Source organism: Vicia villosa, linkage group LG1 (assembly GCF_029867415.1).
Source record: "Vicia villosa cultivar HV-30 ecotype Madison, WI linkage group LG1, Vvil1.0, whole genome shotgun sequence".
Classification (NCBI taxonomy): domain Eukaryota; kingdom Viridiplantae; phylum Streptophyta; class Magnoliopsida; order Fabales; family Fabaceae; genus Vicia; species Vicia villosa.
This window is the reverse complement of record NC_081180.1, coordinates 199,570,737-199,586,803: the sequence shown is the minus strand read 5'-3', so window position 1 is coordinate 199,586,803 and position 16,067 is coordinate 199,570,737. Positions and strand designations below refer to the sequence as shown.

At 32.1% G+C, this 16,067-nt stretch overlaps 2 protein-coding genes across 2 annotated transcripts; one reads left to right on the top strand and one right to left on the bottom strand.

The window, feature by feature from the left end:
• Positions 1 to 656: 656 nt before the first annotated feature.
• On the bottom strand, positions 657 to 1,319 carry LOC131662545 (uncharacterized). Its single transcript, XM_058932366.1, has one exon. The coding sequence runs from the start codon at positions 1,317 to 1,319 to the stop codon at positions 657 to 659; it is 663 nt and encodes a 220-aa protein (XP_058788349.1).
• Positions 1,320 to 3,581: 2,262 nt separating this feature from the next.
• On the top strand, positions 3,582 to 4,208 carry LOC131662537 (uncharacterized mitochondrial protein AtMg00810-like). Its single transcript, XM_058932359.1, has one exon. It carries the CDS (start codon positions 3,582 to 3,584, stop codon positions 4,206 to 4,208), a length of 627 nt encoding a protein of 208 aa, XP_058788342.1.
• Positions 4,209 to 16,067: the final 11,859 nt, after the last annotated feature.

The following is a 16,067-nucleotide window of genomic DNA, read 5'->3' as shown; positions in this document are numbered from 1 at the left end:
GCTTCAGGAAACTACACCGTCTTTGAAAAACAGTTGATATGAACGCGGTTGAATTCCAACCAGTTCAATGGAAGACACACTAAGTCCATTCCAAATTCCCTACCAAAAATATCTATCGGACAATTCAAGCAAGAAGACGAAGTAGTTAGTGAACCCGACGCAGGAGTGTCATTAACCATACTTTCATTTATGTCAGATATTTCTAAGTTCAATCTTTTAGCACATTCCAAAGAAATAAAAGAGTAAGTTGCTCCAGTATCAATAATTGCAACTAAAGGTGTGCCATGAATGAAACACGTACCTTTAATCAATCGATCTTCAGGAGTGGTTTCCGGCCCGGTCAAAGCAAAAACCTTTCCTCCAAGTTGGTTCTTGTTTGGCTTAGGATAGTGTGGGCTAATGTGACCTTCTTAACCATAGTTGTAGCAAGTCACAATCTTCTTCTTACAATCAGCAGCAACATGGCCCACTTTATCACACTTGAAACACTTCTTCTGATCAAGCTTGCATTCATTCTTACGGTGCCCAATTTCACCACAGTTGTAGCACCTGACAAAAAAACTGGAGTCTTCCTCACTAGGCTTCTTCCCATCAACGGATTTACCTCTACCATATGGCTTACCCCTATTCATATGCTTCTTACCTTTTCTGTCAACCTACTCGCGAGAGTGAGATGACTTCATCTTGATGTTATCCTCTTCAAATATCCTACTGCAGTCAATTAAATTAACAAACCGTCGAATCCTCTGATATTTGATACCCTGCTTGATTTCATCACGGAGGCCGTTCTCGAATTTGATGCATTTCAAAAATTCACCAACCTCATCATTGTTGTAAAGAGTGTAGTACTTTGCCAACTCTACAAACTTAGCAGCATACTCTGGAACTGTCATATTGTCTTGCTTCAGCTCCAAAAACTCAATCTCCCTCCTTCCCCGAACATCCTCAGGAAAGTATTTCCTCAGAAAGTCCCACTTCAACACAACCCAAGTGATTGATATCCCATCAGTATCCAGCTTTGTCTTGGTAGAAATCCACCAGTCGTCATCTTCCTCAGATAGCACGTGAGTACCATACCTCACCTTCAAGTTATTAACACAGTCAATCACTATGAAAATTCTCTCGATTTCTTTCAGCCACTTCTGAGCGCCTTCAGGGTCGTGAGTACCTTTGAACAACGGAGGACTGTTCCTTTCAAATTCTGCCAATTGTCTGTTCGCACTAATCCCAGCACCATTGGCATTTCCTCCCAACACGCCAGCAATCATCCCCAAAGCCTCAACAATTGCATTATCGTTTCTTCCACCTCTTCCAGGCATTGCTCTGCTTAAATCACAAACAATTTAGTCAGAACAAAAGTATCGACAAGTTAACTTATACTAGTCGCATACACAGGGAAAATTGACACAAGACTCTAGTCACAACGACCGACTATGCTCTGATACCACTATTGTAACACCTTTCTAAACCCCGCGGAAATTAAATAAATATGACAGAGTACATGGAACAAGAGTGCCACAATTCAAATTTAAAAACAAACATCACATGTCATTGTCATGCATTCACTGAGGAAATTCATCATAAGACATAATAACTCATGTTAACACAGCGAAAAATCAGTCATACGGATAAGTTCAACATCTTTGAAAACTATATCCCACAAAACTCGAAATAAAACAAATAGAGTCATGAACATAAACTCAAAACATCGTGTTCCCCAGTGTTACAATATCAGAGCATGACACCTGACGCTAACTAAACGCACTGACTTATGAGTTAATCCTTAACAAGTCAAAAAGCCACTATCCTCAATATGAAAATAACAACATGTAAGGGTGAGTCTCATCGCAATTAACAAATATTATTGCATCATAAATAATAACACATCATAGTTATATTATTCATCCAATTGTATTATATTCAGACAATTCAACAACATACAACCAACACATCATCAATTCATAACACTGAAAAACATTCAATCATGTTATGAAAATCATGCATATGAATGAAATGACACTATGCATGTGATACCAAACATCATCAATGGAAATAACCCACCGACCGATCCAACATCGTCAAGATACGGTCTTGCCAACACAAATTCCACACAATGGGAATTATGCCCTTCACTGATCCAACACATCATCATGGATATAGCCAGAAACAAATGATTATGAATGAACGCAAACATATATGAAACATACTTATACCATTGTCCTGTCTATGAGTAACATCATCTAATACTCAAACCATCATCATCATCATCAAAGCATGTTTATATATATTAACATCATTCAAATACAGTCATATCATTAATCAACACTAAGTTTATTTCATCAGGTTCATCATACTCGAAACGACACTCAAAACAGGCCAACCATTAAAAAGTTATACGTCATCGAACTTTCAAAAATCACAAAACAGCAAAATTCTGCACTCACACTGATCATACGCGTACCGTATGCGTATCAACAGAGGCTGATTTCCACACAAACACACACCATACGCGTATCACCTCTTCATCATACGCGTACCATACGCATGCGGCCATAAGGGCGTATTTTGGACGGGACAAGGTGCGTACCATACGCATACGGCCCCAGTGAAGCCCCTCAAACGTGTACCATACGCGTACCATATGCAAATGCCAGAGACTTCCAAAACCTACAACTCGTACCAGTTCGTCTTCCTCGCGTTTTACACCATTACAACCTGCGATTTTGGATCTAAAACAGAAATTCTGCACTCTTTAACATACAGGATTCATTTATCTTCAATAGTCTATCACCCTATATCAATTTTACTCATTACAATCCTAATTTCTACTCAATTAGTTAGGGATTTACATTCATAGATTTAGTTCCATGGATGAACATAGCAACACATCAAACAATCACTATATTCATACCATAACATCAATTGACACACAATTACGCACATGATTCAGTATATATAATCATCAATCATATAATATATTCAAATTCATCCTAAACCCCAACCTAACATACAATCCAATTGACCTAAATAATATCCCTAATCAATATTATCATCTAAAATACGATAAGAGATGCTAACCGGAGAGTCCCCCCTTACCTTAGCCAAAAGATCTTGATTGGTCTCTCCCTCTACTATTCCTCTTTCACGTTCTTCGAGTTCCCAAATCCTCAGTTCTTCTTTTCACATTCTATCCTCTTTTCCAATTTCCTTATTATTTTACGAAAAATAGCATTATAATTAGTAAAGGGCTTTACTAACATAACACCCCCTTCTTACTAACATCACACATGGCCCAATGCCATAAACCATCCTTTTCCAATTTATTTTAATAAACCAAAATAATTTTAACTATTAATTCAATTTCCAATTAAATTATAAATTAAATATACGGGTGTTACACATTCCTACGTGGAGAAATAATAGAGGAAGTATATGTGGAGCAACTGAAAGGATATGAGGTGACAGGTGAAGAAGACAATGTGTATAAAATAAAGAAATCTCTCTATGGGCTTAAACAGGCCCCTCGAGCATGGTTCAGCAAGATAGAATCATACTTTGTCAAGGAAGGCTTTGAACAAAGCATGAGCGATCACACTTTGTTTACAAAGAATGAAGGAGGAGGAGACGTTCTTATTGTGAATTTGTATGTCGATGACCTCATCTTTACAGGAAGTAGTGAGAAAATATTCAAAGAATTCAAGAGCTCAATGAAGAAGGAATTTGAGATGATTGATATGGGATGCATGAGATATTTTCTCGGTGTGGAAGTTACACAAACTTCAAATGGAATTTTTATATGTCAAAGGAAGTATGCTAATGAAGTATTGGAAAGGTTTGGTTTACAAAATTGTTCATCTGTCAGTAACCCAATTGTTCCAGGGTGCAAACTTACAAAGGATGTTAGAGGGCTGAAGGTTGATGCTACCACATATAAGCAAATGGTGGGAAGTCTTATATGCTTAACTGCCACTAGGCCAGATCTGACGTATGTTGTGAGTCTGGTGGCTCGTTTCATGGAAGCTCCAATGACTATGCATCAACAAGCTGTGAAAAGGGTTCTGCGCTACTTAAGAGGGACCACTGAATTGGGGTTGTTTTACAAAAGAGAAGGAGAAGAGAATTTGGTAGCGTTCTGTGATAGTGACTATGTCGGTGATCTTGAAGACCGAAAGAGCACCTCAGGGTATGTTTTTAAGATGTCAAATTGATTAGTTGCTTGGAGTTCTAAGAAGCAGTATGTGGTGTCGTTATCCACCACCGAGGCCAAATTTATTTCTGCAGCAGCCTGCGCTGCACAAAGCATTTAGATGATGCAGGTACTTGAGAGGTTGGGGATTGAGCAAAGTAAGTGCATTATCTTCTGTGATAATATTTCAATGATTAAACTTTCGAAAAATCATGTTATGCATGGTAAGAGTAAGCATATTCACGTTCGATTTCACTTTCTTTGTGAATTGGCAAATCAAGGAGAAGTTGAACTAGTGCACTGTGGCACTAAGGATCAGTTAGTTAACATCATGACCAAAGCCTTGAACCGGGAAGTATTCGTGAAATTGAGAGAAAGACTTGGAATTTGCAGCATTGAAGAGATAAACTGAATGTATTTCTTGAATAACAATTCAGTTTATGGGAGAGTTTGTTGAAATAGTGGCGTTATTTAGTCAAGTTAAAGTTATAAGTTAGTTTTTGAATAAACCTATTCGTTAGGAGGAATATGATTCTTTATTGATTTATTCCTCCTTAAAAATAGCCATGATATAGGTAATGTAAATCATAGTCCTTATTTTACTGCATTTCAATTTCTGTATTGGCTATAAAGCTATTCATTTACATTCAATAAAATCAAGCTTAAGAGCTACAATCTTATTTTAACAAAACCATTTCTAAAAAATATAAACCAAACAAATTTTCTAATTTTTAAGTTTTAGAAAACACAAAAACTATTTTTGAAAACTCAATCAAACAGACCCTAAAACAACTTTTGATTTTCTATTTTTAAAATTTGTCTCTTTTCAAAACTGATAAAAATACAGAAAAGTGATCATATTCATTAATGGTAATAGTGTAAAATAAGTTAAAGTATTTTATTTTATGTTTAGTTATAGAATTGAAGTTATGGTTTAATGATGTAAATTTTTTGCTCAATATTATTTCATAAAATATGGGTTAAGCCATATACAGTTACAATAATAATTCCATCTTACAAAAAATTTGTTTAGTTTTTTTCAATTTCTTTTTTTAGTTAACACCTTATAGTATTAGATTTTATTTTAATAATTACTATTCTATTTTTAATTATAACCACAGTTTAAAAGAACAAAATTTTCTCTAACATAAGTATTAGTTATAAAACATATTTATTAATATTTAAATTTATATATTTAACTATATTACTACTAACTTTTATCTATACTGACACGTAATTTTTTATATTTCTAAAAAATATACCATAATTTTTTTTATTTATTTAATATAATAAAATAAAATTTATAAATTAAAATTTTAATTTTGTTTTAATTTTTCATCCTAAAAACAGTTTTAAAAATTAGATTGTCAAATAGTTTTTCTCATTTTTTATCTTTTAAACAATTTTAAGAAATTACCGTGCCAAACACAAACAAGCTTATTTCAAAAAGAGTATTTTAATACAAATTTACAAAACACTTTTTTAAAACTAAAAATCAAAATTGATTCAAACAAAAAGGCAGTTTTTATACGTACTAGTATACTACTATCTAACTCACGACTCAACTCGTGTCTTCGATATTAACCGTTAACAAATTTAGAATCACGAATTTGGCGTTACAGTTAACCTGTTTTTATAATTAATGATCGACTAATAATACTATAATAGTTTATGATCGAACAGGTTCATTATCTAACAAAACTGCCTTATATTCCCCAAAAAGTGGAGGGTAATAAATATCCATCATGACTAGCTTTGATGGAAAAGTACAAAAACATTAATTGGGTCTCTTAGACCATATGCAATGGGTGTGTTTAGTTGAACTCAACATGCAAAATCTCTTCTAATGGGTGTTTAGAGTAGTGTTGAGTGTGAGGTGGAAGAGAGAGGTGTTGAGAAAACTCAACACAATTGAAGCTAACGCAGGGGGCATGTGGCAGCTTCTGATTGGCTGGCCAGATTTTTATCCATTTAATACTTTGAACTCAATTATTTCGTTGCAAATTATTTTTTTTTACCAAAATTCATGATTTTTTTTCTCTATAAATAGAGACTTGATTCATTTGATTTGGACACAGAAAAAAAAAACCAAGTTTTTTACTATCTTAATCTTATTATTATCTTTCTATTAGTGTTTACGTTACTTGTGTGTTGTATTTTAATTTAATTTAATATGATTTGTATCGTATCCAATTATTTAAATAAATTTTGTTTTTATTACAAAAAATTAAAAAATAAATTGTTAAGTATTTATTATTTTAATTTAATTTTAATCGATAATTGTAATTTTATGTAATTATAAAAATAAAATTTAAATAAGAATATGAAAATAAAAAGTGGTGGGGTAGGGTGTTGAGTGAAAAACCATTGGAGAAGGTAAAAGTTGAATGAGTGTTGAGTTATTAGGTGGAAGAGAGAGAAAATGATGTGGAGTGTTGGGAGTTGAAAAAGTGGGTGTTGAGTGTTGAAACCATTGTAAATGGTCTTAGTCGTTAAAATTTCTATTTCCTGTGTATAGCGTTGATAAAAGTTAAAGATTAAAACATTTATTTTTACCTACTTAAACACTAATTTGATTGTCATGCCCAATTGATTCTTACCAGTATACTAGTAATAAACTCGTGCGTTCACACTAGGGGTGTTCAAAAATATGGTTAACTGAATTGTATACTAGAACTGAATTGCATTGCACTATTAAAAAACTTAACCACTTAAATGGTTAATGAACTGAACCATTTAATTTAAACAATTCAAATTCAGTTTAAAACCGGTTCTAAACCAGCTTTGTTTTATAAATTGGTTCGAAAATATTTGTTTTTTCCTTAAACCAAAAATAATAATTTAGCACAAAAAAAATATTTTTATAAAATATTTATTTCATAAGAATTAAAAAAATCTAAAAATAATTTTTTTGAAAAATTTTAAATAATTAGGGAACCGTCCCTTTCTCTTTCAATTTCCAAACTCCACGTTTTTGTTTCCTTCCCCTGTTCTCACACTTCCATTCTCAGCTTTCCTCTGTTCCAATCTTTCCCTCCTACTCGATTCTCTCTCACACTCTTCTCAAACTCAAGTTTTAGAAAAACAAATAGCTCTCAAACACAGTCCCTAAACATTCACATACCAAAGTATCAACAATGAAGACAAAAAGTTCTAGCAACAAACAACAATAACCGCTAATCAAGTGATGCCAATCGAGATGAGACAAGATTTTACTGTAACAACAAACATCTAATTCTAAAAACTGTAGCTTTTTATCTTTCGTTTTTTTTAACATGTAACTTTTTATTTTTGCATTGAATATATATATATATATATATATATATATATATATATATATATATATATATATATATATATATATATATATATATATATATATATATATATATATATATATATATATATATATATATAGGGGGAGATAACTTAAAAAAACAATTTTGAAAATAATTTATAAAATAAATTTGACTTTAATAGTTTAAAATCAGTTTATAAGTAGAAATTGATTGTAAATCAGTTTATAAATTCAATCTGGTTCAAAACCAAATTAAAATTGAATTGGAATTGCTTTAACAGTTAATTGGTTTTTTATTAAAGTGGTTTTCAAAAACTGAGCTGAACCACTAATTTGGTTCAGTTTAGTGCAGTTCTTGAACCACGAACATCCCTAGTTCACACGGGTTCTGGTATGGGACGCGTATTTGTTTCAAATGTATATTTTTTATTAGAAAAATATCTGGTACCTGTGAAAAAATAATAATTGAATGTATAAAAAAATGTCTGATATCCGTGAAAATATAATAATTGAATGTATAGAAAAATGTCTGGTACCTATGAAAAAATAATAATTGAATGCATAGAAAAATTTTCGATACCTGTGAAAAAATAATAATTGAATGTTTAAAAAAATGTCAGCTACCCGTAAAAAAATAATAATTGAATGTTTAAAAAAATGTCTGGTACCCGTGAAAAAATAATAATTGAATGTATAGAAAAATGTCCGGTACCCGTGAAAAAAATAATAATTGAATGTTTAGAAAAATGTCTGATACCCGTGAAAAACTAATAATTCAATATATAGAAAAAAATTTGGTACCCGTGAAAAAATAATAATTGAATGTTTAGAAAAATGTCTGGTACCCGTGAAAAAATAATAATCTTAATATATAGAAAAATATCCGATACCCGTAAAAAAATAATAATTAATTATATAGAAAAATATCTAGTACCCGTAAAACTGGAATAAATTGGATAACTGTTGAGTCCTATCTGCTAATGTTTTTTATGCTAATGTTTTTTAAAATCTAAAAGTACAAAGCAAAACAAAAAGTTAAAAATAAACAATTTTTTAGTTGGTTTATAAAAAATAAATTATAGTTTTGTTCTTAACTTAAATAAAAGATAAATAATTAAGATATATTATATTTATGTTTTTTTGAAAATGAAGAATTTATTAAGATGATGGAGATTTTGAAGAACTTGAATTTTCGGTTTATAAAATGTTTTATAGAATTTCTAAAATATTTTATATCATTTTATTCCTGTAACTCCAGATTTCCTTTTATATTTATTTTTAAATTTGATAATTAGAATTTCTAAAGTGACATACATAGAATTATAACAAATAGAGTTATTTTACAATGATAATGTATGACTTGATTTAACAATAATAATAAAAACCATCACCTCAACAGAAATTCTTATCTATCATTGAAATATTATAACCAATTTTTTAATGAAATAGAAATTTATGAACCACCTTTACTTGTTACAATTCATTATAAAAAAACACAATCACACATTTAGATACATCATTCATACATATTTGAAAAATTCTCCATGTACAGATCATATCACCTTCACTAATTCCTCACGGATAATTGAGTAATTTTCTAAGCACTTTGTCTGCAGTTAACCAATATTAAGACTTATAATCTGCAAAAATATTCACAAAAGCTATGTGAGTTAAAGTTATGCTGCAAAAATATTCCAGGATCATTGATGTCTAAGATTCCATCAAAGGTTTCATCATTTTGAAAAAGATCCGTCTCTAAAATCTCCGACGATTGAAGAAGCTTGAAGCACCAATTTGAAGCACATAACATTTAATAGAAACTGCGACCTGGTTCTGCTCGATTACACCTCGCACATTATAGAACTCGGTAAGCTGGAACTACCTTCAGTAATCTAGCAAGATCATAAGACATGAAGTCTTTTCCATAACATAAGCTTAAATCCAGTGCTGTTTTTCCATCCTGAATCATAACCAATAAATTAAGTTCAACTTCTACCACTAGTAAAAATGATTACTTCTGCTATCGATGTTAAGAATAAACAGAATCATAACAACACATGTCCACCATGTTGCATTTTAACAAAGTTCCTATGTATTGTCTCAAAACCAAACTAATGTAAAAATTAGTGAACCAGTTAGGTGAACTTTTAAAATAATGTAGAAAAATTTATTTAATATAAAAAGTATAGAACATTTACCTGAGTCTCTTTGACAGTGTTTGTCTCAAAAAAGTTTTCCTTCTCAGCCTTGGTGAGCACTTGATGTACCGACACAAGCTCGCGTTCTATTATGTTCACCAGCAGTTCATCCTCTTACACAACCAACAAATACATCAAGCATTATGTTCACCAGTAGTTCATCCTCCTGCACAACCAACATTTACAAAAAATGAATCATGTATGCACCTATAACATCTAAGGCATAACATGCATCATCTGCAAAACTGCATTCACAGTGAAAAGAGAGATTAATGAATAGAACTCTAGCTACTACTATAAATTAAGCATGGAAGAAATAATGTAATCGAAAGATTAAAATCCCAATGGGGTTATAAAATCATAATAACTTGCATATAGAAACAAAATTTGAAACAGTTAAGGAGAGGCGAATCGGGACCAACCAAGCAAGTGATGAAATACTGTAAAATAACAAAAACCAGTAAGAAAATATTCATATACATGGCATCATTTCATATTTGATAGTAAAAATATTCCTATATATATATGGCATCAGTTGCAAACTTAATTTTCAAGAAATGCAATCAAATTAATTTCAAGTTCATTCAAATGCCATTAAAAACTATTGGATTTAAAACATCCAAATCTAAATTTTTTGGGGCATAACCCGGATTAGCTTGACAAATTTTAACAGTAAGATTCAAAATCCAAGATTCAAAAAGCATGATTATACATCGAAACCCATAAAATCAAATAAGAAGCGACATCTTTTATGGTTTCGTTACCCATGTCACAGTTTTTTGCTTGTTTGTAATTGGTTCAAAAAACGAAAAACACTAACAATAACAAAACCAGTCAAAACCCTAACAATTAAATCAACTCAAAAACTTACCAATTGTGGCAGAATCACATATGCAGATTCCGATCAGACAACCCCATACGAAGCGACATCGTCGAAGAAGGAGTTTTTAAACGAAAATTTGATAAATTAAAAGGCGGAGCAAGAGACGGAGTGAGAAGACATGAAGCTTGAAACACAAAATATCAAAACCTAAATATAAACCTGAATCGCACATCGATAAGCGTTTTCATGTCCAAATCTGCAGTAAATCAATGAATATAATTAGTACAATCAAATGTAACATAAAACAACAAACAGTAAATCAGAAGAAATCATATTGGAAAAAATTGAAGAAGGATGAGAAAGAGAGAGGAACTTTCATGAGAGAGGAAGAGAGAAAGGATGTAAAAACTTGTGGTTATGGACAGATCTGAACTTTAGGATGGAGTTTGTGAAATACAAAATCTGAAAATTAGGGTTTGTTGCAGAAAGAGAAGAGAGGAAACATGGAAAGATGAAAGGGAATGGAAGAGGTGTATGGATGAAGCTTGCAATGACAAAGAATAGTAGAAGACGGCGAAGCAGGTGGATAGTGAGGCTGAAAAGACAAAAAGGAAGAATAGAAGGGGAAAGTCTGCAGGTTATGTTTCCAAGGTAAGGTATTGAAAAATATTGTGTATTTCCAATGAACCAAACCATGAACCAGAGCGTGTATAGATGGTAAAAGCAGCAGAATAGTGGAAGATGGTTAAGGTGTCCACGTGGAACATGGAAGTAGGAGGGTAAATTGGTATTTTCCTAATCAGTTAATTTTCTTATATTGTAGATTTTAGGGTTCTTAATAGAAAATTTTAGGGTTAAATGTTAGTGTTTTTCCTAAATATTTCATATTTTATTTTTATTTTTAGTTGTTTAAATAAAAATGGTCATTCTAAAATCTACCATATAAGAAAATTTGGGTCTCTGCAAAACTCTAATATACCCTTTACTCCACTTCTGTCACATCACTAAAATACTGATTTTTTGGTCTTTATACACTAAAATCTTAATTTTTAATATTATAATATTATTACTCATTATTATATAAACAAAAAAAACTATTTTTCTTCCTTTTATTTCTTTTTTCTCTTTTTTCGTTTCTTTCTTTCGCTCTTATACTATTTTCTATCTTCACCCTTTTCACCCTTTGATCTTCATTTTTCTTAATCTTCAAGCTGTAACAACTTTGTTACAACAAGAACGCCACTCTTTCACCTCTTCATATTGATGCTACTAATGGCTAAATGGAGGTATGTTGTACTTTTCATCTTTCTAACAAAAATATGAATAAGGTTTTCACCAGTTGCTGTTATATTTTAACATTCAGATCTGTGGTGGCAACAACGGGTTACCGGCGATTAGTATGGTGGTGGTGAAAACGGGTTTCCAGCGATGAATGTGGTGGTGGACAAATTCAGAAAGGTTTATGTATGACATTTTCAATTTAGGTTTCATTATTAACTTATTCTATTGTAGAAAATGCAAGATCTGAACTAATTATTATAGATCTGAAATTATTATGATAGATATGAAATTATTATCGGTCTTTATGGTATATTGGTTTGTACGGTCTTTATGATACAATATTTCTCAGCTTTGATAGTTCTTTTTGGAATGGCCAGAGATGAATGGTTGGAGCAGCTGCTATAGAACAATCCATTGTACATACAAAGCTTCACGGAGGCCAATGATGCTCTCAAGCTTCATCATTTTGTCCATTGCTCGCTTGATGTGGTTGATGACTGAAGTGTGTTTGCTATGTGATAATTCTCATTTCAATTTGGGCGTTTTTGGTTACTTTGTTTTATCTATAGTTTTGAGTTGATTATATAGTTTTTAGGAGTGGTTTATTATTAACATTCGACATATCTGTTGAAGATTGCAGAAAACACAACTTCTTAATATTTGAGGATCGTAAGTTTGCTGACATTGGTAACGCCGTGACCATGTAGTATGAAAGGTAATACATTGCTGGAAAGTTTTGTAATTTTCGAAATAACTGACCATGCGATTGTTGTTGCTCTTGCAGAATGTCCGAAGGAGTTTAATTTGAGGACTGCGATAAAGTTGAAACGATGGTTTCTTAAGGTTTGAATTGAATATTTCGTTGTTCATTTGGGGTAATTCAGTTTTATTGTTTTAAAGAATGTCATCTAATGATCAAAAATGGTTTTTTTACTGAACTGAGATTGGAAAGGCTGTCATTCCTCTCCAAAAGTAACCATCAAAGGATGTTTGTCAACTCGCTCGGGTCCTCATCGAGTTTTATCAGGGGAAGTGTAGTTAAGTCAAAAGAAATATGAAACCATCACTAATCTTTGTATATTGGCATAGCATTTGAAAGAATTTAATTAGCTCTTTGTCTAAATATGCAGGAATTATTTCTACGTTATCTCTTGGTCTAAATGAGCTCTTTTGTATGTAGGACTGTTTCTACATTATCATGTTTACACTCATTTTCTTTGCTTACTACCACTTTGATTGTTAGATAATCATTGTCATTTCACTCATTTTCTTTGCATCACTACCACTTTGATTGTTACCGTGGAAATCTAACCATAATAGTTTCCATTATGTTCATGTTGCAGGTGAAAATCTAAATGATGATTCATGTGTTGTACTGTTCTTGTATTTATACTTTATTTTTGGTCACTCATTTTCTTTGCATCACTACCACTTTGATTTTTACCGTCAAAATCTAAACATAATAGTTTTCATTATGTTCATGTTGCAGGTGAAAATCCAAATGATGATTCATGTGTTGTACTGTTCTTGTATTTATACTTTATTTTTGGTATACAAATATATACTTAAATCAGTTATACAACTTGAGGCTTATAATTGAAATTATCATAATTATTGGTATCTGTAATACGGTGGGAGAACTGACTTTTTGAAATGTTGCGGATAGAAAGAGTCGCCACCGACTTTTATTTTATCCAACTTGGAAAGGCTAAAAGAATAGAAAAAGATCTTTTAAAAGACTTTGAGTTCGGGGGGTAAGTTATACAAAGGGAAGGTGTAAGCACCCTTTGTATCCATGGTTATCCATGGGCTCTTAATTGCTTAGCTCACTTTTGTTTTCAAATGTTTGAAATGTAGTGTGTGAATAGTAAAACTTTGTTAAGGACTTTAGCTTGTAAATAAGCGTAGCCTTGTTTTTGAAAGTATTTGAAAAGATAGTGTGAAAAAAGATTTTTGAATTTATATCAGAGCAAGCAATTAGTAGCAACTACCCTAATTTTAAGATTTCTGTTCGTTAAGCTTCTCTGTTTGAAAGGGCTATCCATACCATAAAGAGGGCAGGTAGTCCTTTCATTGGATTTGAAAAGGGTCATCGAAATTATTGTTCGCCACAGGGCTGTCCCTGCCATAAAGGGGGCAAGTAGTCTTAGGGAAGGATATAATAGTCATTAATCTTTTAAGCATCATGCGAGGATACCTTAGCAATTGGGACAATCATCATGTTTTATCGAGGCAACTTCGAGGGACAAGATCATTTGATGATGAACTGAGAGTAACATTTGTTTTGCTTAGGTATCCTCGGAATCGAGGGACTTGACTATTTCAAAATTGTAATTAAAAGGAAACAAGCAACAAGGCAATAAGAGAGGTTACCCCAAAGGTGTGTGTGTGGCACAATCAAGTGATTCAGTTCAGTTATATTTATCTTATAATTTAGGCAAACTAAATTCATTAGCAGGCTTGCACTCCCTAGGATTACTAACCATAGCAGAAAAATAAAACAGTTTAATAGTCCTACTCTATTACAATAAACACCTGTGGGCAGAAAAACTCAAAGCTTAAATCAAACCATCCATAAATCATCAGAAACTCAAGATAAACACAAATCCAGTATCAAATCATGTTAAAGATGCATGTATACATGGAATTGAAACTGGTTTATTTTAGATACAAACCGTGGCTTAGGGAGGATGATTCGTGATGCTTCACACCTTGAACTCAATTGGAGAAGTTTCCTTGATGTTCCTGGAACGCGAATTAATCCTCAAATCCTTCTACAAGTGGCTGCCAATTGGATTCCGAATTTTGCTTGAACTTGAATTTTCAAGAGTTTAATAAGGGTTCTTGAGGCTACACCAAAAATCCGTCCTTGGCATCTGGAGATGTTCAGCACTTATAAGGGATTGAATTAGGTTAATATTTCTGGTCCAAATCTTGTTAAATCTAAAGATTGAGGTTTGATAGAAATTTGATTTTAAATCTTTCTAAAATTGGCCTAATTTTAATCTTTTCCAACCACTCTTTCTTTGCTCGAAATTTGGTTGATATTGAGACATTATTGATGATTGTATTGGATCCAAATCATATCTTTTACCAAATATTTGATTTTTACTTGATTATTTCAATTTTAAATGAGTAAAAAATTCATATAAAATCGAACAAATCTCATAAATTCGTGGCAATGGGATTTGATATATTAGATGACTTGGGGAACAAGATTGGGCCAAAAAAGATTAGGTCTATTTGCAAGAAAATCCAATTTGAGGTCTTTTACTTCACATTTTTTCCTTCAAAATTAGTAGACTTTGACAAGACATATCTCCATCAATTTTTAAGGTATGGAGGAGTTCTAGGAATTTTTAGAAACCTCAAGATGTCTTCTACAAGCCACTTTTGAAGCTTTTTTCCATTTGAAAATTTTATCTTAATGATATGGGCTTTGACAAAAAACTGCTTTTGGTTGACTTTTAAAAAAGGACCTATAATCTTTTGATCCATATCTCTCAATTGAAGCATTTTTAGACTTGGCATGTGAGAGACAAAGTTGTAGGGAATTCAATTTCCTTCAAATTGAGCGTTGGATGGAAAATTTATGATGTTCCATGTGAAAGTTATGACTGGTCAAAGTTCAGTTGACTTTTAGGCCAAAAAACCTAATTTAGAAACTTTAGGTTTTGTTGATTTCTGAACCTTCCTTGATGAATCATGATCAATCCTTGATCAAATGATGAATGATACTTCAAAATAAGAATGTTGACAAAAAATCAGGAGTTTTGACTGTCCTTTGACCACAGTTGACTTTTAGGTCAAAACTAGTCGACTGTTGACTTTCTGAGCAATTGACTGGGCAATCCTTGGAATTGAAGCTTGTACTTTGTCATAGAGATAGTTTGAAACATCATAAGTCAAATGAAATCCATTGGGGACCTTGATTCATTGATTTTATTTAGAGAATTCAAAACCCTAGTTTATTGAGCCATTGTTTAGGAGAGTGTGTCTTTGAGTCTTGAACTTTGGTATGAGCTTGAAAGGAGAAATGATATAGGCAAATTTTGGGGTATGACACTCACACTAGTTCATCTTGACTGATTTCTTCTTCTCAGTCTTGCATCCAGGTTTACACTTAATAAGTACTAAGTCTCCCGTCAAAGTACTTATCAGTTAGTCAGTTAGAATTTACTACTCACACTAGAATATTCTGACTGAACACCTCTTCACACTTATATATTTTCCTCTTGGAAAAAAAAACTAAAGATTTTAAGATGATGTTGTAACATATGA